A 23,584-nucleotide genomic window follows, 5' to 3' on the forward strand; every position below is an offset into this window, starting at 1 on the left:
TATCTAATACAGGGTGAGTTAAAACGCAAGTAAGTACATTATTTTCTCAGTAATTTTAAATGGAGCACCCTGTATTTTATATCATTATTGAAAAGTATCATTACCGTACTGTAATTTGTATACAATATTCCCTATGTCTAAATTTATTAATTTTCGAGATACATTCATTTTTCAATTGACCAGTAGCGTGGTCACCCAGATTACCAAAATTTAATAAACTGGACTGATTTTTTGGTGTTACTTTGAGAATGAAGGTTATAAAATGCTTCCAACAACAAGAGATGAGACGAAAAATATAATACAAAGTGTATTTCGAAGTGTAAATTTACAAATGCTTCGTAGTGTAAGAAACTCATTCAATGGCCGTTTTTAGGCATGCATAAATGTGTTAGTAGGTCATTTTGAACAACTTATGTAATAAAATATTTAAAATATTTTACTAAAAAAGCTTTTAATTTTTTCAAAAACGTTGTATTTTGTGTTCATGTTTTTTTTTGTAAAATTTGTTAATGATAAATTATTTTTCGTTCTTTATTTGTTACATTGTTACATACAAAAGTAGTTTTTAATTGGTTTCACAAAATGTTGTATTTTGTGTTTGTGTCTTTTTTGTAAAATTTATGACTAATAAATTATTTTTATTTCTTTATTTGTTACACTTACAAACAAAAGTAGTTTTTAATTGTTTCAAAAATATTTTATGTTCTGGTTGTGTTTGTTTTTGTAAAATTTATGACTAATAAATTATTTTTCTGTCTTTATTTGCAACATTGTTACATTTATCACCAGTTTGATAATCAGTACTCGTAAATAATTGTCAGTTTTAGACAATTCAGTCATGGCTTATTTAAAATTTGGAAAGATTTAGACCCCTAATTAATAATTTGCTCTTAAAAATAAAAATATCTCGAAAACTAATAAATTTAGATATAGGGAATGTTATATAAAAGTTAAAGTATCGTAATGGTACTTTTTTATAGTGATATAAAATACATAAGATACATATAAAATAAAATAAAATAAAATAATCCATTGAAAATTACTGAAAAAATAATGTACTTGCGTTTTGACTCACCCTGTATTCAGTATAAAGAAAATTAGCAATACCAATCATTTATGAAAATTTTGACAATAAATAAAAAAATAAGGCATCAATGATCTATTGGTTTTGAGCTTATTTTTATTTATACTGTGATGAGTTTAACTTGTTACGAGTTTCATATAAAATTGGTTATAACTTTGTAAATACCATGCATAACATAACAAACCTTTATATTTTTGTAATGGAGAAGTTAAGAAGATTTCGAATTTAAAATAGAATACAGACCTCAAGCAGGGCTGAGTATACTGAATGCTTCTTGAGCTTTTCGTATTCTCATACGAATATAGTCTTCTGTACCTCCGTTTTCTTTTCCAAGATATGTAAAGTTTTCCACATTTTGCGTAAAGATATGCGTCAAGATAGCACCAAATAAAAATCAAGATGTGCACGTATCCAAATATAACAAACTATTTGGAAAATGGCTTTATACGAAACAGTCAAGAGGATGGCGAATGGATCCAGTAATCCGCAGTTATTTTTTCAACCACGCACACAGTCAAGAGGACAAAGAGGAAAGAGTCGCGACATATCTCCCTTAATACACGAAAATGATTATTCACAGTTGTTTCTTTATTTCAACAATTTAAACATTCAAGATACTTATTTTAAATCTAATAAAAAAGATAAAACACTTACATTCTTCCACGTGAAAGATATCCCCTTTGGTGTCCTTAATTTAAAATACTTCGTCAACGGCTGGCCAAGAAGTTTGTTTTTGTCACCCGCAACTTCCACTAACTTTTCTCCAACACCAATTATCGTTAGAGCGGGATCTAATAGTACAGCAAACGGAAAAAGTTCCAGAAGAACGCAACAGGAAAACGGAGGCAGGTCGCATTTTATCTGGGTCGCCTCTTCTGCTTGCTTGTTCAATATCTACAGGAAATTAGAAAAAATTTTCGACTAATATTAAATTTTCCTATATAATATCACAAGAATAAAATACCGGTAAACGCCGTAAAAATGAGTGGCGCATACAATATTAGTGGAGTCACTGAAGGTTTTCACCTCAGATTTCGTTGAACCTTCATCGATTTTCATGAAAATTGGTGAGTAGTTAGAAGATATTTCAAGGAACAAAGGTGACATGATGACTACTTGCGCTCTTACCCTGGGGGTGGATGCCACCCCTTCTCGGGGCTGAAATTTTTTTTAATAAAAAAATACCAGAAATCGATAGAGGGGCAACTTCTAAGCAAAATTTATTATATAGAGTGTCCCAAAAGTAGTGGAACGGTCGAATATTTCGCGAACTAAACATCGGATCGAAAAACTGAAAAATACGTGTTCAATAATTTTCAAAAATCTATCCAATGACACCAAACACCGATCCCTACTACACCCCCTGGAGGTGGGGTGGGGGGTAACTTTAAAATCTTAAAAGGAAACCCCCAGTTTTTCTTCCAAATTTGGATTCGTTACGTAAAAGTAGGCAACTTTTGTTCAAGACGTTTTTTTAAACTGTGAATAGATGGCGTATAATTGAGAAAAACGATTTATCCTGATACCATAGGTAAATTACAGAAACGGTCTAATATCTCACGAAATACACTTCCAAATGAGAAACCAAAAAACAGATTTTTAATCTTTTTTGAAAACCTATCGAATAACACCAAACATGACGCTCCAACCCACCCCCTGGATGTGGGGTGGGGGTAACTTTAAAATCTTAAATAGCAACCCCCACTTTTTATTGCAGATTCGGATTGGTCATAAAAAATTAAGCAACATTTATTCGAAACATTTTTTAAAATTTCTGATAGATGGCGCTAATAAATCGAATTTTTCCAATTAAGGCGCCATCTACTAACAATTCTAAAAAATGTTTCAAATAAATGTTGCTTAATTTTTCATGACGGATCCGAATCTGTAATAAAAAGTGGGGGCTGCTATTTAAGATTTTAAAGTTACCCCCCACCACACATTCAGGGGGTGGGTTGGAAGGTCATGTTTGGTGTTATTCGATAGGTTTTCGAAAAAGATTAAAAATCTGTTTTTTAGTTTCTCATTTGGAAGTGTATTTCGTGAGATATTAGACCGTTTCCATAATTTACCTATGGTATCAGGATAAATCGTTTTTCCCAATTATAGCGCCATCTATCCACAGTTCGAAAAAATGTTTTGAATAAAAGTTACTTGCTTTTATGTAACAAATTAAAATCTGCAAGAAGAACTGGGGGTTTCCATTTGAGATTTTAAAGTTACCCCCCACCCCACCTCCAGGGGGTGTAGTGGGGGTTGGTGTTTGGTGTCATTGGATAGATTTTTGAAAATGATTGAACACGTATTTTTCAGTTTTTCGATCCGTTGTTTAGTTCGCGAAATATTCGACCGTTCCACTACTTTTGGGACACCCTGTATAAAGTTATTAACATAAATCAATACTTTTTGAGTTGTTAAATATCAAATATTTCATTTTTTCTTAAAAAAATGCATGTTTTAAAGCTGTTTTTCACGTATTACTCAAAAACTATAAGCTTTTGTAAAAAAAACTATTATTATCAAAATTAAAGATAATAAAAAATTTAATACACTCCCACTTAAAGAACTAAACTAATGTTATCTCAAAGTGAGTTATGGGTAATTGAATGGATATTTTTTTCGACGAGTACTCAAGTCTAAGTATTCAAACTTACATAACGGGAAAACGATGCATTTTATAGAATATACTTGTTTAACACTTGTCAAAGTACTTCGGAGTACCTATCAAATGAGCCCTAGTAAAGGTTAATAGCGTCAAAATTAAGCAAGTTATGATGAAAACAAGAGAACCCTTTCGATTTTTTTAGGAAAAAGTGAAAAATAAAACATACGCCATTTCCACAAAAATTAAAATTTGTAGTAATCCTCACAAGAATTTCTTTAGGTTAACATAGTTAATGATTTCAACAATTTTCACCGGGTTAGAATGCATATTTTTGAAAAAAACCATTTAAAAAATTCAGAATTTTTAAAATTATCGTACTTTTCATTTTCTTTTGATAGAAACTCCAAAAATACTCAAGATAAGTAAAAAATGATATTTAACTAAATTTTAGTTTTTTCTGTTGGAAATACTGTACCCATTTTACTATTTCCGTAGAGTAAAAAATAACCGAGATAGAAACGTTTAAAATTTCAATTTTGCTGCGAGAACCATGTAACAATGCGAGAACCTAATTTTGACATTTTTTAATAGCTCTTGGAATAAACTTATAACTACTTTTTAGGTAAACCTGATATCTTAAAAATTAACGGAGTTATTTACAAAAAAACAATAAAATTTTTTGGAAAAATTTTTAAAAGATATATTTTGAAACATTTTTGGTGCATAAATGTAATGCTATCAACTTGTTCGAGGACTTATTTGATAGATATTTCTATGAACTTTGACAAATATTTTATAAGTTTATGTTATAAAATGCACCATTTTGCCGGTATTTAAGCTTGAATACTTAGATTTGGTTACTCGACGAAAGAAATATACATTCAAATACCTAGAACTTACTTTTAGTTAACAAAGAAAGGTTTTTCCAGTAAGGAGTTTATTTGATTTTTTATTAGCCTCGATTTTGAAAATAATAACTTTTTTGTAGAAACTTATAGTTTTTGAGTTATTTATGAAAAATCGGTTAAAAACATGCATTTTTCTCACTAAAAATTAAAATCTTTGATCTTTAATAACCCAAAAAGTTTTGATTTATTTTAATAACTTTATATAACAAAGTTTGCTTATAATTTGTTCCTCTATCGAGTTGTGGTGTTATTTTTAATAAAATGATTTTCACCCACGAGGAGGGGTGGCATCCACCCCCAGGGTAAAAGCGCAAGTTGGCACCATGTCACCTTTGTTCCTTGAGATATCCTCTAACCACTCACCAATTTTCATACAAATCGATGGAGGTTCAACGAAATCGGAGGTTCATATCCACCTTCAGTGACTGCACTATATTCCAGCTACAACAGATCTGATATAAAGATTACGTGGCGCGAGAGTATATTTTCATTTTAATGCAAAACAAAATTCTAGTTTTATTTTAAAAGATTTTTCCATAATATTTGCTCAATTTGAAGTAAAACGCGCCACAAAACTAACTTTGATACAGTTTGAATTTTGAAACTGTTTTGTGGCGCGTTTACTTCAAACTTAGCAAATATTATGGAAAAATCTTTTAAAACAAAACTAGAATTTTGTTTTGCATCAAAATGAAAATACATTTTCGCGCCACGTAATATTCATATCAGCTCTTTTGTAGCTGGAATTTTGTATGCGCCACTCATTTTTACGGCGTTTAGCGGTTTTTTATTCTTGTATCAGGAGTTTTTCAGTTATTTATAAATTAAATGTATGAAGTTGAATGCAATGTTTCTCGATTACACGTTAAGCTTTATAAGTGGTCGCCTTTGTCGCATTATCTTCCAAATGATCTAGTGTCCATCGAATGTACACTAGATTTTTTTCTATTCGAAATAGATTGAAAAAAAGTATTGGGATGGCCGGTAAATGTACTAGGATTGCTCGTTGCCAGATCAAATTTAGCGTCGTAACCACTACAACTACATAAACCATTTCGAGAATAATCGTTAATTGACTTACACTTGCAGCTTAATAACTTCTAAACGGCTTAACCGATTTTGATAACTAAACATGAGATAGAAACGTATTGACAAGTAGTATCTGGTGCATCTCGAGTTATCTATGATAACTGAAGCTATTACAGGAATTATAGACCTTGAAAAACCGTTTTTTCCATAGGAAATAGATTTGATCATACTTATGAGGACTATAACTTAAAAATTCGAATTTTCCCGGATATGGGGGTATACACCGTTAGATCTGTTCTACAAACGCTCAGTTATTGGCGCAATTTGTAGGTTGAAATTTTGAGTAATTGTCGAAAAACCAAAATTTTCAATGTTTAGTTTTTCAGTTTTTCGGCTATACTAAGCCGTATGTATGTCTGATCCTGACGGCTTAAACACCATTTGAAAGCTTAACTCGACGCAATTGATTTGGTGTATTTTCGGTTCTCCCGTCTCTTCTGGAACCAAAGATATATACCCCCAAAAATATGCCGTTTTGTACCTACCAAGTCCTATAGCTGGCTTATGGGTGGTCAAAGTCACAAACTACACCGGTTCTGAATCGGCCCTGACTCCCTCCTCAAACACAGAAAAAAAAATCAGATCGGTTTAACTTTTCCACACACACACATATATATATATATATATATATATATATATATATATATATATATATATATATATATATATATATTATGCACAGATATCAAAGTGAGGTCCTGACATTACGCGCACTTAGTGAGGACCGGTAGAAAACGTAGACATAATCGTTTCAACTCTTCATAGTGACCTTGACAAGTAAATAGCAATTAAAAAATGACGAGTATACACAAAAAAAATTACGTATATGTGCCCCGTATTGTTCAAGTATATTGCCACCCAAGTGAGGCCATTATACGCAGCTATTAAAGTGAGACTGTATATACTTTTTCGTTATGCGCACAAAGTGAGGACAACTTTACGTGTATATTTCCTTACAGCTCATCAAGTGAGGACCATACAGTGTTGTCGATAAATATGAGATTAATCGTTTCTACTGCCTTTTTCTGTATAACACAGTAAGAATTATTATTGTTTCGATGTTTCAGTCACTTGTAGTTATAAGAAGATGTGGACTCTTTGTTCTTGCTCGTATTGTTTGTTAATTTTATAACATTTTAGTACCTCAGCATTAAATCACGGTAGCCTTATCGGAGACTAGCGTTAATAAAGAAATAGTTTTATATTTTTTAATAATTTACGTTAAAGATGGATAGGAAAGCAAAAATTTTGAAAATAGCGTTAGTTGAGAACAATAATAATCAAAATGGAGGACACAGTGATAGTTCAGTTATGTGAAATTTATATTGAACTTAACATATAAATATAAAAGCCCGACTTTTGATCTAAGGGGAACACAGTTTTTACGGTACATACATATCTGTCATTTGTCAACCCCCTCCCTTCCATTTCCCCCACCCCTTATTTTTAAATAGGGAAGAGGGGCGTGTGCTAGCTCATTTGAAAGGATATTGAATTCTCTATCCAGTATTATTAACATTGACATAATTATCTATACAGAGTGTATTTTAGTATAGGTACTGTTGCCCCTGTCGATTTTCATTTTGAAATGAAAATTTTAGAACCTTAATTTTAGTATACAAGATGATTTACTTAATTTAATTAAACTTAATGTACCTTTTTTACTGACTTAATTTTACAGTTATTCCACTAGATGGCAAATACAGTGAATATTTGCATATGTTTTATTTCGAATAATCATTTTAAAATAGTTTTAGTTTTCTATTTTCTCTGAAAATTGTTGCAAGCTTCTTGTTCTTATACTTAAAATCATGTCACTACAAATTTATACGAGACTACATATTAAGAGTATAGAAAGTATTATAATATATGACATACATGCTTTTTTCCATTTATTGAAGATATTTCACCTTATCCTGAAACAATGCAATGTGACCAAGTGTCCTCAACTAAAAAAATATATCCCACTATTTTGATATTAAATGTATATTTTGTACTATAAACCGTATTGAAATAGATTGCAACATGTGTGCGTGGTTGGGATATTGACTGCGAAACCTAAGGCTTCATTCGCCTAATCATATTTACCTTTGATTCTTATAACAATAAATAAAATTGATTAACATTTTATATCAATATTATTAGTGTTTTTAAACAATATCAGTATGATATATCAGTATGATAAAGTCAAGATAAACAATACTATAACAGAAAGCTTTGAGGTCAAACAAGGACTGCGACAGGGTGATCCATTATCGCCTATAATGTTTAGCATATTACTAGAAAAGGTTATACAGGAATCAAACATTAATAGAACAGGTCTGATCTACCACAAAAAACATCAGTGCTTGGCATTCGCAGACGATTTGGTAATCTTGGCTAGGAGCAAAATAGAACTTATAGAAACACTCATGAAACTCGAGGAGAGGGCCGCAACCAAAGGATTGTATATAAATGAAGCAAAAACAAAGTATATGGAATGGACAAATAAGCAGTTCGTTCGGGGGCAATACATAACAATGACAACAGCGAAGGGAACACAGTATAAATTCGAAGAAGTTGAGAGATTTGAGTACTTAAGAACTGTCTTCACAAGAGATCCTAACTGTGAAGAAAAAATACAAAAGAGAATTATGTCGGACAACCGCGCTATATTTGCTTTTAATGGGTTGTTAAGAAGTAAACATATATCACGAAGAGCAAAACTAAGAACTTACAAGACCGTAATAAGGCCGATAGTAACGTATGCTTCTGAAACATGGGTCACAACAAAAAACATCAAGAGTTGTTATTAGTTTGGGAGAGGAAAATGCTGCGCAAAATCTTCGGTGGGAAAAACTTAAATGGACAATGGGTAAGAAGAACAAATAAGGAACTAACTGAGCTCTATCAAGATCCTAACATACTAGCAGTAATTAAGGCGCAAAGACTTAGATGGTTGGGCCATGTGCAGAGGATGATTCCATCTAGAATTCCCAGAATGGTACTATCTAGTGCATTGGCAGGGAAAAGACGAAGAGGAAGACCGAGGTCACGATGGAGTAATGGAGTTAGAGAAGATATGAGAAGAATTAACTTAAGGAACTGGGAAACAAAAGCGACTGACAAAAGGGAGTGGAAAAGAATAGTACATCAAGCCATGGGCCTACTAGGCTCGTAGTGCTTACATATTATAATATCAGTTTTCTAATATTATCCAGTTCCATATCCAGTTCCGAATCCAGTGGTTATATTTCTTCCGTATTGTTTAGTTTCGCTTCCAGTGATTGTATTTTTTTTCTTGTTTTTTTTTGAAATATTTATTTATTATTTTATTACTATATTTTTTTATTGTGCTCATAATAGATTGCAACATTGTCTACAGACATGAATGCAGTAACAATAAATAAAAAAATCGGAGATCCACACCCCGGATTTGAAATCGAAACCTCTGCTTTACGAATCCGAGATCCGAGGTCTACCCACTAGGTCACTAGGCTATCGCTCTTAGACAATATTTTTCCTGAAACGGGGAACTTTTAAAGCCGGGTCTAGACTATTTAACAAAACATGCTAATAACAAAGTTGTACAACAAATTTGTTGTACAACTTTTGTTATGTAACTTGTTAATAGCATGAGTATCCAGACTATATAACAAAAAACAAAACAACAACATGAGCATAAAGTTTGCAGCATTTTAGATGGATAGCTGGTGGGTTAGGTAGTATATAAAATTGCGTCATATAAGTATGGAGGATCTCTTCATAGCAACAGCAGCTTGTGTAATATTGTGGAGGCGACACCGGCGTGTTAAATTAATATTTTGGATGTGTCCTTCATTAGCAGCTCGAGCAAAATATAGGTAGTGGTACAGCTCTTTTAGCTGATCTGGAAAGAGATAACATAGACCCATCGACAGGAGACATTAAATGTGATGGCAGTTTTAAAAACTTCTTAAGAATAGAAAGTTCTGATTTTGAATTTCTTATAAATGAAATCGGTCATAAAATAGGCAGGAAAGACATTTCGAGATGCAATTCCAGTAAGAGAAAGATTAACAGTTATATTATTAGCAAAGTATATGAGGCGTTCTTTGCAAAAACCCCAGTTGTCCTTTTTTTTCGGAAATGGACTTATGGCTTCTATGGATTGAAGGACTAATTACCTACGTTCCTTGCGTAAGAAACTTGCATTAAAATTACAGTAGTTCAAAATATAAGCGACAAAAATATAGGCGATTCCGCCTAAACCCCATATGTCAAGCGCAATTCCCTTCAAAACCATAGTTGTTATTGGTGTTTTTGCGGGAAACTTTATCGCTTGGCTGTCAGAACCGTGGGCTGTCAGTAGGTTTTTATAGGTTAAATATCATTCGAATAGTTGTGTTGCGTGATATTATAAGTAAACACCATTTTTCGTTCATTTTTTATTTTGGTTTATTACTATAAATATCGTTTTTCCTATAAATTAATGAAAAATTCCTGCAAAAACCCCATATGTCAAATGAATAAATGTCCTTCATAAATAAACAAAAGGAAAAAATAATGTTATTTATATTGTAAACTGTGTGTAATCATCAAAATAATAAATCACTAATTTGAGAATTTCCGTAAACTTAATAGGGTTCAATTAAATAACTTTTTTTTAAATATCTCCGATGTTGTAAAAAGTGACATATGGGGTTTTTGCAAAGAACGCCTCATATTTTTTAAACTTTTTACTCATTGTTTCGGAGAGGAAGTATAACATTTCTGTAGAATTTAATTCCTCAGTATTATCGTCTTCACCTGTTCATGATTGAGTGTCACTGTCTGTTTGAATTGGTGTAGCTGGAGAAGTAGCGGATGTAGGTGTAGTGGACGGAATAGAAAGGCTCAGATATATTGTATGATTGAGTGCCTGTTTGAGTAGCTGATGAAGCAGTCTGCATCTGTGTAGCGAATGAAGTGAATGTTACAGGTTTTATGTCTGAACACTCTGCTCTGTAGAGAATAGTATTTATGTCAAATTTAGAGTTGATTTGCACCGATTTGCTGTTAAGGTTCCGCGTACTGCTTTTCTTTTGTTGGCTTGAGTTATAGGCGTACGTGCATTGCATTAGTTTTAACTACAGTTTCTGTATCTATTTTCACTTCTATTTCAGTCTATTCATCGTGTTTTTTATTTGTTTTTTAAATCAATAAATGTAGCTCATCCCATAGCAATCCCATAATACTCGTTACTTACGAAATAGCTCAATTAAATGAGTAGTCAGTTCTTTCGACAATTTCATCGCGTAAATAACCCTACGTGAACAGAGCAAAGAAAAATCTAGCACAATCACTCCAGAATGAACAAGGCGATATGACTCCAACGGTTGCTGCTCGCGTAGGTACTATGCCAGAGAAATGTTTTAATAACATGTTTTTAGGTGTAGATCAGTCGCGGTGCGGTTTTATAACTTTCTTTGATGTTTACCGACATCTGTTGGATAACATAAAACATGCTATATAACCAGAAAAATGTTATACAACACTGTGTTTTAAAACTTGTTTATTTAAAATTTTGTAACAAGTTACAAAACTTTGTTATTTAACATGTTTTGTTACATAGTCTGGACCCGGCTTAACGGTAACTTCTTATAGGTAATACACTACAATTTCTGAATATTTTTTCTGAAATCTATCGAATGGTACCAAACACGACCCCACGGAGGTGGGGGGGGGGGGGGGTTACTTTAAAATCTTAAATAGGAACTCCTTTTTTTTATTTCAGATTTGGATTCTTTGCATAAAAATAAGCAACTTTTATTCGAAACGTTTTTTCTAATTACGGATAGGTGGCGCTATAATCGGAGAAAACGGGTGTTGGAAATGGAAAATTAAATTAAAATATGGAAAGTCCCCACTAAAATGGAAAATTTTACTTAACTTTTTTGGTTTTAGAACCTAATAATCACAACCCAATAGGTCCCCAAAGCGCTCGAGTGACTGCACATTTAGCATACTTTGCTCCCCTACTATATATGTATTATAAATAATATGCGAAGTAATTATTAACCCAAACAACCATAATTCAACTTTTATTTACTAATAAAGAACTGGACGAAAGTGTCACATCAGCTTTTATGAAACACATGAATATTTACATAAAAAGGTAAGTGATCTGCTTGAAATCGATATTCCCAAAATCATCTAAAAATTGTTTATACTTGAGTACTTTGAGACTCTTGTATGAAATGTGAATACCGAAATACGATTAGGAATCTCCATTATGTAATTTTTAAATAATACATAATTCTTAGGAAATGAAAGGTATTATACAAATGTGTTAAAAAATACTACCTACTGAAATTTTTTGATGGCAATAAATAATGATGAATTGGTTTATCGAATTTATTTTGTAAAATATGTCATTTGGCTATTTTTTTAAACTCGATAGATCCTAGGGACATGTCGGTAGATCGGTAGGATCATCACTTTTGGGAGTTTTGGGAATATCCCAATTGACAACGCAATATACACCGACGCCGTCTACAACGAGCGACGAATCAGAGATGCCAGATTGGGGTACTTTCGCCCATTTTTAGGGTAATTTGAAAGCACATGGGAAAATTTTTATAGGTTGAATTGGTTGGGGAATTTTTCGGGAGGAAAATTGAGCAAACTGAATTGCAATATAAATGTATTGTTATGATCTGCTTTTTATTAATTATATATTAATTATTATTTATCTGATTAATTATTTAATTGTCGCAAATCATACATAAAAATGAATAAAAAATCTAAGGGTGCCTTTTTATACTATAAAAAAAATCTAAATTATCTCACGTTATACTTATCTTCTCTCGTGGGTTCAGTATCTCTTAGTTGATCCTAATCGGGATAAAATAGGGAAAAGAAATAAAGCAAAATATTAAAATAAACATACAGAATTGTCTTTTATTTGTCAAAATCAATACTCTAAACTCTATCAAATCTAAAACCTGTGGACACAGATGTCTGAATGAAATCTTTACCACTTAAATTTATTATAGTTAAAAAAAAACAATTTATCGGTTTGTTCCCGATGACTTTGGTAAAACAAACTAAACAAAACAAATTTATGTATTCGCAAGATTAGCTATACTTCCTATTTACTTTTAGAAATATTGGAATTTTAATTCATATGCCTTTTACTCAAAATTTTAGTTTCCGAACATAAAAATATCTTTCACATAAGTTGACTGACCTTTTGCTTCACTCACTCTGATGTCTTCTCGTGACCCAAAACAGCTCTCCCTCGTTGACTATGTTAAAGGCTACTCATCAAAGCCCTCTCCGTTCTCCAGCTTCAAAACTATCAGCATACCAGCACCAATTCTCCAACAAGCCGGGCCTCTTTTGACACGTACTCGATTCAAACAAAACTCCAAAAATTCTCTGCTCTCCTTCTCACAATAATACAGAATCAAAGAGGTATTTCGTCTCAATTTGATCTGTCTCTCGTTCCACTTTTCAACACTATTCTCCACTATCAAACAGCCACTGGTATCTGCTAACTATCTATCCACTAAAATGTCGAACCGGTCCTCAGCGATGCCAAAAACATAATGACTTCCCCTTCAAACTCTCTTAATCATTCAAACTACTTTTCCCCTTCCACGTTGCCAAGAATCTGAAACATCGACTTTTCCATTCGACAAACAAAACAGTCACCCTCAAAACCATTCCGACCATCCTAATTACCTTCTGAGAACTATACAACATTTACTCGTGTTGAAACAAAGATACTAAAATTCCAAACTTTCTCCTAAAACCACTTTTCTAGAAATTGATAATTACCTCTACCCTAAACAATCTTTTTCCATTTTAAATCAAAATACATCGTTATTTTCACTTTAATTATTCACAAAAGTCTTTAATGGTTAATCGGAAAGCTCATTAAAAAAAGAAATCCACTTACATCCAAACTAAATTCTAATAAATATTTACAGATCAATATACAGGGTGTATCAAATTTATGTGCCCGCGTTATTAAAAAAAATTAATTTAATTTTAATTTTGCCTTTGATTGATAAAATTGAAAACACAATATTATGTAACACATAACATTATATTAACATTATAACCTATCGAGTATTTGCTTCTGATTAAAAAAACCGAAAAATGGTTTTTGGAACAACCGCTTTTTTTGACCAGTTATAACCGCCAGGTTAAACCGTAAGTAAAAAACCGGTATAACCGAAAACCGGTTTTTTGTTCAACAACCGCCATCCCTACCTTGGTTGTTACAAATACAGTTCGCTGGAATAAGTTTTACCCCCCTTATTAACTTATTTATTTTTAGCACATAAGAAAAACGCTCGGATAGGTCGATTTTTAAAATAATCATAGTATATTATAGCGTAAATGTTTCGAACTTTACGCGATCCCTCTTCTTCAGGTGACAGGCACAACTTTGATTTTTTTAAATAGGAAAGTAAGTACATCATGTGACACCTCATTTAAAGGCTTTTTTCTACAACCGTGTTAAAAATGCAATTTTTAGAACTCCATACGTGCGTTAAAAATGCTACTTTAAGGCAGGGCCGGTTTTAGGGTTCTGAGCGCCCCTGGCAAAATAAAATTTGGCGCCCCTTCATATAAGAATATACAAATTTACTGCAAATATAAAAAAAATAGGAAAAAATCAAAATTTTACCATAAAGAACTATGTAAAAATATATTTATTTAAAAAATAGTAGGATAGTTATTACTTACAACTTATCCAACATAGAGCATAGCATAGCGAGCACATTTTAAGTTCAAGCGACGAAGAAGCGAGGTAAAAGATAAATGCACATTATCAACAACCAGTAAAAAATGTGTATAAATAACTATTTAGATGGAAAATAAGCCACAATTAAATTGAAAAAAATAATTTCATTATCGTTTCGACGCCCAAATCGGGTGCCGTTGTCAAAATACTACTAAATTAAACAAAAATGTTGTTGCTTAGTAAAAAATTCGTCTAATAATTTATTTAATCTGACTCATTTATATCATTTAGTGTGTATAAATCTTCTACAAGACCAAAAAACATGTTGATTGTGCGCAAGATATAGCTGCATCCCCAATAACTAAATTGAGGGAGTGGCATCCACTTAGCATAAAATAACATGCGGATATTCTTTGCAAACGCGAGCTTGTACATCTTTATTTTTTCTCTTTCTTTTAGAGCCGTTGTGATATCCTTGGCCTTACAATAATCTATGCAAATTCAAATAAAATCATTCATTATTTTTTTTTTATTATCTCATGAGCTTTTTATTATCTCTATGACTCGATACCTATAGAACCAAGCTATGGTTTTAGGTATCGAGTTACTAGGACAAACAATATGCTGCATACTAAAATTAAACCCGGTACTGTGGGATAAGAACATCAGTATAAAAACAAAAAGAAGAATATAATATAACACCATGACAAAAAGTATTCTGAATAATGGGTGTGAAAATTGAATAAAAAATACGAAAACCAAATGCAAAATAAGAGCAACAGAGATCGAATACCTAAGTAGAAGCTGTAGAAGGGATAGAATAAATAACATAGAGATTAAGAAAATAATGGTAATGAATTCAAGGGATAATAGACAACATAGAACAAAAGAGATTAACCTGGTACGGACATGGCAGAAGAGCAGACCAAAATCGTTGATAAACAGAATAACAGATTGGAGCCCGATAGGAAGAAGGAAGAGAGACAGACCCCGAAAATCTTTTAGAGATAAAATGGACGAAGCAATATTAGAAAAGAAACCTGCAGGACTGGAAAAACAGAAAGAACTGAAAATAACGGTCAAGTGAAATAATACAGGAAAAACTATGGAAATCCAGGGTGGTCAAGAAAAAACAGGATGTTTCTAAATAAATGCAACAAACTTTAAAGGGTAATTCTATATGAAAAAATAATGACAGTTTGCTCTATAAGCGTATGTCAGCAAATACTTCGTTTCCGAGATATGGGGTGTTGACATTTTTCTTACAAACTGACGATTTCTTTATTGTTCTAAAACCGGTTCAGATATGCAAATGAAATTTGATGTGTTTTAAGAGGTAATTATTGCGCATTTTTTGACATAAAATTAATAATTTTATATCTACTGTTGAAATGGTGTGAATTTTTTTAAAGAAAAACATAGTACGCCACTGAGATATTTCAAATAACAAATCATTTTGGAATTACTCGTTCAATTTATGATATATACAAAAATCTATTATTCCTTTTTTTCATACGTCGTTCGTGCCGTTTTTATGCAAAAAGTGAAACATCTTAACGCGTACAAAGTATTCGAAATAAATTTCTATATATTCATATTATGAAAAAGAACTTGTCAATTCTAATTCATATAGATATACCTGGTTTGTTTTTTTTTATTTCAAATTACACACCCACGGACACACGACAATGTTGATAAAGCAAAGTTTACAGAACAGGAAGACAAAACTATCTAACCATTGAGGCTATAATGACAAGTAGCAGTATAATAATATTACTGACTATTCATAAATTTGTTGATACTTCGTAAATCTGATCTTCGTGTATTTTAAGTATGTATGTATAACATTGTAATACCATAAAAGTGATAGGTATTACCTGACAAAAATGACCTTTAAAAGCCATAACAATTTTTAGGTTGCATTATTTTTATTAGAGAATTTTTGTGAGCTAGAAATAGTTTTCTTATTGTTACAATTATTTAATATTAATTGTCTTAGGAGTAATCTTAGCCCAAAGATAATCTATAAAGTCCAAAAAAATAGTGAATGTAAAAAATATTATATTTTTTTTTGTTTAGCTAATGCCTCGACAACTAATGGCCATTGGCATGGTAGGTACGGTAATTTTGAACAGTTAGGTACCTAGTGTCATGTGTAAGTAGTGTGGGTGTTGAGTAAGTGGCTTGTTACTTTGCAATGTCGACGTCATTGTCTTTGCAAAGAGACGCTAATTGTATCCGAACGTCTGCGGTCCCTCCGGTGAGAACCGATCCCACGAGGACAGAAACTATATTCATTCATTAATTTATAATAAATGAAAAATTTCCGACCCTGGTGAGATTCGAACCCACAACCTTTCGGATTTTTTCGATCCAAAGGCAAGCGCTCTTACCACTGAGCCACGGAGGGGGGTAAATATTATATTTATATATCAGCGTCTCTCAAAATTTGGCGCCCCCAAATTCTGGCGCCCCGGGCGGTCGCCCGGCTCGCCCGCCCCTTTATCCGGCGCTGCTTTAAGGCACTAGTGCTTTAAAATTTTTATGGCACTGCAATTCGTATTGATCGTATAGGCAATTTTGATGTAATGTCAAAAAAATATAAAAATGGAATGTCAGTCAAGTTCAAGTAAAAGTTTTTGTAGATATTGTCCTGTAATTACGTTTGTAGAAAAAATATTGCATGATATGCGTGTTAAAAAGTGCATTTTTAAGGCACTCATGTGAATTGCAGAACTCGCTGTCGCTCATTCTGCAAACTTTCACATGCGTGCCTTAAACGTGTACTTTTAACACTTATATCATAAATAACTATTGAAATACTGATTACAAAAATTTATAGTATTTTAAGCCTTTCTGAGAGCATATGCGCAAAAATTTCGCTCGAATGATTTTTAAATGCGTTCATTTTTTTCGAATACTGAGAAAACCTTAAGTATTTTAAAAAAATTTAAACGCAGAAAGAAATATTACTGTATTGTCCATGGTCGAAAGTCCTTGAGAACTACTATAATATTTATTTTAATAAGTCACAGGGGTGAAAAAAAATAGTCTGATTTTTAATTTTAAATATATATTACAAAAGAAACTTTTTGTTCATTATAAGGGACTTTCTGCCCTCGGGAATAATGTAGTCTTCTATTTTGCGTTTAAATATTTTAAAAATACCTATTAGTTATCTCAGGATTCGAAAAAAATTAATGCGTTTAAAAAGAACTCGACCGAAATTTTGCGCCTACGCTCTCAAAAAGGATTAAAGTATTAAACATTTTTGTACTGTTTGAATTTATGCGACGATTGACGATCCACTGTTTTAAAGATTGGTTGAACAGATGTTGCCAGTTGTATGGTCCTCACTATGTGTATCGTAAGTTATTCAACAGGGCATAGAATATACATGGTTAGAAAATATACGCCAAAGTCAGCGCCTCTATGCGGAAAATCTCTGAACTAAAAATTGATGTGGACCATACAAAGTGAGGTCCCACTTTTTTTTGTAAAAAAACAGTGTTTGCTATCAGTACATGTCTACGAAAAAGTCTTACATTGATTGACTAAGTGAGGTCCGTATACTGGACCTCACTTTGTACAGGACCTCACTTCAACCGCAGTTTCTTTTGATATGTGGCTCACTTCATACGCTGGGAGTAAATATATATATATATATATATATATATATATATTAGTTATTTTCCTAACAAGTGCAGAAAGCCATACTTTTCCGCACGCGACTGCAGTTTGCCGAACGACGCGAAGCGGGAGTTCGGCAAGCAGTCGAGTGCGGAAAAGAGACTTTCTGCAAGAGTACGAACAATATTTTTTCTACAAGTCTTTAACAAAAGCCCAAATCTTAATCAATTAATTTAATTAATATGAAAATACATACACAAATTAATTCTTTGACAAGGTTGTCAAAACCAAACTTTCAATATAACAGGCGGGCTGAAAAGTTCGTAGGCTAACATAGAAAAAAGAATTGTTTTAATAAACTTTGATTTTATTATTCAATATATTTACCTTCGATGGTGACACAACGATTATAGCGGTCATACAGGTTTTCAGTACCATTTTTATAATAAATTTGTCTTTAGCTTCCAAATATATATAATAGCCTCAGTTTCGACGATTAACTCTTCATTGGTGCTAAATTTCTTTCCAGCGAGCATTCTATTGGGGTCAGCTAACAGGTAGTAGTCGCCGGGAGCCATATCTGGTGAATACGGTGGCTGCGGAGGCAATTCGAAGCTCAATTCATGAAATTTTACCATCATTTTGATTAATTTATTACACGGTGCGTTGTCTTGATAAAACAGCACTTTATTTTTCTACAAATGGGGCCATTATTAAGCGATTTCGTCCTTCAAACGCCCCAATATTGCAATGTAATAGTCGCTGTTAATGGGTTTTTTCTTTTCAAGGTAGTCGATAAATATTATACCATGCTCACCCCAACATACTGACGCCATAACCTTGACAGCCGACTATTTCTTCTTTCTACGCTTTGGAGTCGGTTCATCACGTGCAGTGGACCCGGCAGACTGTCGATTGGACTCTGGTGTGAAATGATGGAGCCATGTTTCATCCGTTGTAATATACCGACGCTTAAATTTGGTTTTATTACGATTGAATAGCTTCAAATTCTTCTCAGAAACACCAATTCGTTGTTCGTTTTGAGCGCCTGTGAGCTCTCGCGGCACCGACTTTGCACAGAGCTTTCGCATACCCAAATATTCATGCACAATATACCCAACACATTCCTTTCATATCTTTACAGTCTCAGCTTTCTCAAACAACTTCATTTTAGAGTCATCAAAAATTATTTTGTGGACTTTTTGATGTTTTCATCGGTAACAGCCTCTTTGGGGCGTCCATTGCATGCATCATCCTCGGTGCTTATCTCGCCTCGTTTAAACTTAGCAAACCATTTCTCAACGATTGATTTTCCTGGTGCAGAGTCCGAATATTGTTTATCAAGCCAAGCTTTGGCTTCAACAGTATTTTTTTCGTCAAAAAGCTATCAATTATTAAGGTACGAAATTCCTTTTTATCAATTTTTTTAAAACTAACATAAGTTGCTGCACTCAAAATGCTATATCTCATAAACTAATAGCACCGAGCACGTTGTTCGGTGCTAATAGTTCGACAACTGTCAAATTTATAAACGCATCTTGTCTATGTGTCAGCCTACAAACTTTTCAGCCCGCCGATTAATTAGTTAGCATGACGACGATCTTGGTTTCGACCGATTTTTATTGTCTACCGATTTGACTTTCGAATATTATGTCAAAATAATTTCATTTCATCGAATTGTCGCGTTAATTTCATTAAAAGAGGAACACAATAAGATACATTTGAAATAAAATAGTAAGTAATATCTAAATATTAGTTTATTGCATGTAATATAATTATTTTAAGGCCATATTAAAATATCTAAACTTGTGCGGAGAAGTAAAACGCGTGCGGAAAAGTAAAACGCGTGCGGAAAAGTAAAACTTTCCAAACTGAAACGCGTGCGCGAAAGTAGACATTTTTGTTATGTTAATGTGTGTAGGTCTGGTCTTATTTTTGATCATACGGTATCACTTTCTCCCAAGGTTTATTTCTATCGAGGCTTTTACTGGTTTAGGACTATAAAATCTCTAAAGATTTGGTTCTGGTTACTAATCATACAATCGATCTCGTTCCTAGTTTTTATATTTGACTATGCCACGTCCATCTTCAATGATCTTTTTTGTAGAAGAAACTGTTCATTTGGAATAGCTTCTTTTCCACTAGGAAACGAAGTTACGTTTTTACACGCTCGTTCCTGTTTCCCTAACCAAACTTTCCCAGTTTCATCCTGTCTCATCTGCCTTTCTCAATTTAAATTAAAAAAAAAACAATTAATTTCGCAGTTAATTTTTTTAATAAAAAATGAAGCACCCACTTCTGGAATAGTACTTTTGATATGTTGTTTATTAAACATTTCTTAATCGAATTACAAAAAGTTCAATATTGTTTGATTTTTTCCGAAGTCAAAATCTCTATTGACTCCCCTAAAAGACCTTTGCAAAAATATTTCAGATATACATTTTTTTTTCTTGAAATAATATGTAGGGGAGTGCAATTAGAACGAAAACATGCATTGTTTCGGAAAAATTCAAACAAGCTTATATTTTTCTAATTTTTTTTGCGATAATTTGTGTAAAAATATCAGCTTTACAAACAACAAAGTGGATTTAGTTAATATTAACAAAGTTATTAAAATTGTTTATAAGCCAAAAATGACTTCATTTAGATGAATTATTTTAAAATATTTTTGCAATGGTAAAAACGACTTTTGTTGATTGTTTGTTAAAAATAATAGGGGAGTGCAATTAGAACGAAAATATGCAATGTTTCGGAAAAATTCAAACAAGCTTATATTTTTCTTAAACCTTTTTGTTAGTTTATATGCATGTTATAGGAAAAAGTTCTACTCGCAGATTTGGCCGCTAATTGTTTATTAATTTTTTAAACAATAACAATTTTTTTGTATAAATAATTTTAAAAATACCGTTAAATTCATTATTTTACTTTGATCAAATATGTTTCTATTTTGTTTTTGATTATGCTGAATCCGAATATGGCATTGCAACTTGAAAATTCTTATATAGAAGCTCTTATACAGTGTGTCTGCGTAGCTAGGAACCACATGGAAAACTTTTTTATTGTCACGTTTACGAAAAAAAGTGTTTCTTAATGAAATGCTCTGGATAGTCAAAAATCTAAAACTCAACCATTAGATATCAAATTTTATCAATTTTATACGAGTTATGTCGAAAATATGAATTTCGTTAAAGAGTAAAGTACCTTTATATTCCAGATTATCAAAAAATGCTATTATGAAAACCTGTTTAAAATTAGAAACTATGTCGAAATATACAACTACATCATTCTAGTCGAAAAAAAAAATCAATTTTTTCTCAAATTACGGATACTCATCGTCTTTTTATTACAATTATGATAACTATTTTATTATCACTTTTACGAAAAAAAGTTATTCTTCATAAAATACTCTCCCTGGTCTAAAATCTAAGATACAATCATCAGATGTCAAACTTTTTTAATTTTATACGAGGTATGTAAAAAATATTAATTTTTCTTAAGAGTTAAGTCCCTTTATTATTCACAATATTTTAATTAGAATGATGTAATTAAACACTAAAACAATTTTTTAATTCCAAACAACTTTTCTTAATAACATTTTTCGATATTGTGAAATGTAAAGGTACTTTACTCTTGAGTGAAATTCATATTTTTTGACATACCTCGTATAACATTACTTAAATTTGATCTGTTAAAACTTAATATTGGGACCGTGCAAGTTCGGCAAAGCGACCCCTATTTCTACGCTCTGTACTTTTATTCGCACTTTTAATTATATTGGCCAATTATATTAGTCCAGGTTACTGGATAATTGTCAAGGCCATAGTCCAAAAAAATAGTAAGAAGAATAAAATAAAATTCAGGTTATTTTATGAAAACGTGAACAATTGTATGTAGTAAATAAAATTAGTTAATAAAATGCAGTACTGCACTCAAAATACAATTAATTAAATTTACCTTTATATATTGTAATAATTGCATATCATATCAATATTGTGGAGCAATATATAATTTTTCTGCTTCAATGACAGAAGTTATGAAATATAGGTCAATTTGACAATTTCAATTGACAATATGAAATATTTAAGATAGTTGCAATATTTCTCGGCGACTCGCGCACGGTCGTTTCTCGTTTCCTTTCCAAGTACTTGCACACAGTGAATATGATTGATCTGTAATAGATCTGTTAAAACTTAAGTAATACCGTCTTAAATTGGTGGCAATTCTATAAAACTACGAAGATTTCAAAAATTACATTTTTTGAGACGTCATATCACTTGAATTAAATTTTTGAGATTTTTTTTTTTTGAATAAAACATCATTTAGCAAGATGCTTGGAAGGTAAGATTTCTAAGAAAAATTGTATTAGTTACACATGTTTAAATCATTTTTAAACAAAATTCATGTAAGGCTCACTTTCCGCCCACACTTTACTTATGCCCATACATTTTATTTCTTTCTATATTATAACCATAAGATAGCTTAATTATTCTTTTTTCATGTTCAATTTGTAAAATTTTATTTGGTCCATTAGTTAAGAATTACATTAAAATAACTCAAGCGTGCACTGCGCCGTACGTTAGTTTACAGTGCGCCAATATTTGTGAGAAGGGTGACTTTAGCGTTATAAATAAAAAATTATAGAAGATACAGTTTTAATTGTAGAAATAGCTATTTGTATAACAAGGGAGGAAAGTGCTTCTTTTCCTCCCGAGAATGAAGTTTACTGCCCGACGCGTAGCGGAGGGCAGTAATCATTCAAGGGAGGAAAAGGCACTTTACTCCCATGTTATACATATGGTTTTTCCACCTTCCTCAAATAACAAGTCATTTTATCATTTTTACTTAATTTATTTATGTAACTAACCAACAAAATTTATTAGAACTAAAACTAGCAAGTAGGTACAATATAACTGTCAACTGTCAAATATAAGTCAAATTATTAATGTAAACATTGTTAAATCAGAATAACAATTTAGTGTTTTTTACCATTCTACAAAATACAGAGTGTTTTTAAATAAACGTTAAAATGTATAGATACTTACGTAATAGAAAATAGATATTGTACAGGGCGTCAATAAGTTATATTACATGAATGAAATACCATGACGTCACTTTTACTTTTCCTCCCTAGGGAGGAAAAATATTTTCCTCCCTAGGGAGGAAAAGTACAACTTTGCTCCCTACAATCAGGTCCGGAAAAGTATACTTTCGGTAGAGGTAGGTGGAAAAAATCTTTATATAAGGTTTTTTTGTAAAATTTTCTGAATTTTTCAATGGTCAAGTCAGTTTTTTTCTAAAATTTATATTATCGGAGTTATTTAAAAAACATCTAATTTCGTAGTTCATTTGTTTAATAAAAAATGAAGCACTCACTTCTCGAGTAGAACTTTTTGATATGTTGTTTATTAAACATTTCTTAATCAAATTACAAAAAGTTCTATCTTGTTTGATTTTTTCCGAAGTCAAAATCTCTCTTGACTCTCCTAAAAGACCTTTGCAAAAATATTTCAGAGATACTGTTTTTTTCTTGAAATAATATGTTATCATATTTTCTCTAGTGACTAGTGAGT

The 23,584-nt window shown here is 32.0% G+C and overlaps 1 protein-coding gene across 1 annotated transcript in view; it reads right to left on the reverse strand.

Moving 5' to 3' along the window:
- The window catches only part of LOC114331771 (soluble guanylate cyclase 89Da-like), a 176,138-nt gene that overhangs the window by 124,167 nt on the left and 28,387 nt on the right, over positions 1-23,584 (reverse strand). The window contains exon 5 of the mRNA XM_050657619.1: positions 1,739-1,978. Coding sequence (XP_050513576.1) covers positions 1,739-1,978 — 240 coding nt within the window. The remainder of the gene's footprint in view (positions 1-1,738; positions 1,979-23,584) is intronic.

This window comes from Diabrotica virgifera, chromosome 8 (genome assembly GCF_917563875.1).
Source record: "Diabrotica virgifera virgifera chromosome 8, PGI_DIABVI_V3a".
NCBI classification, from domain to species: domain Eukaryota; kingdom Metazoa; phylum Arthropoda; class Insecta; order Coleoptera; family Chrysomelidae; genus Diabrotica; species Diabrotica virgifera.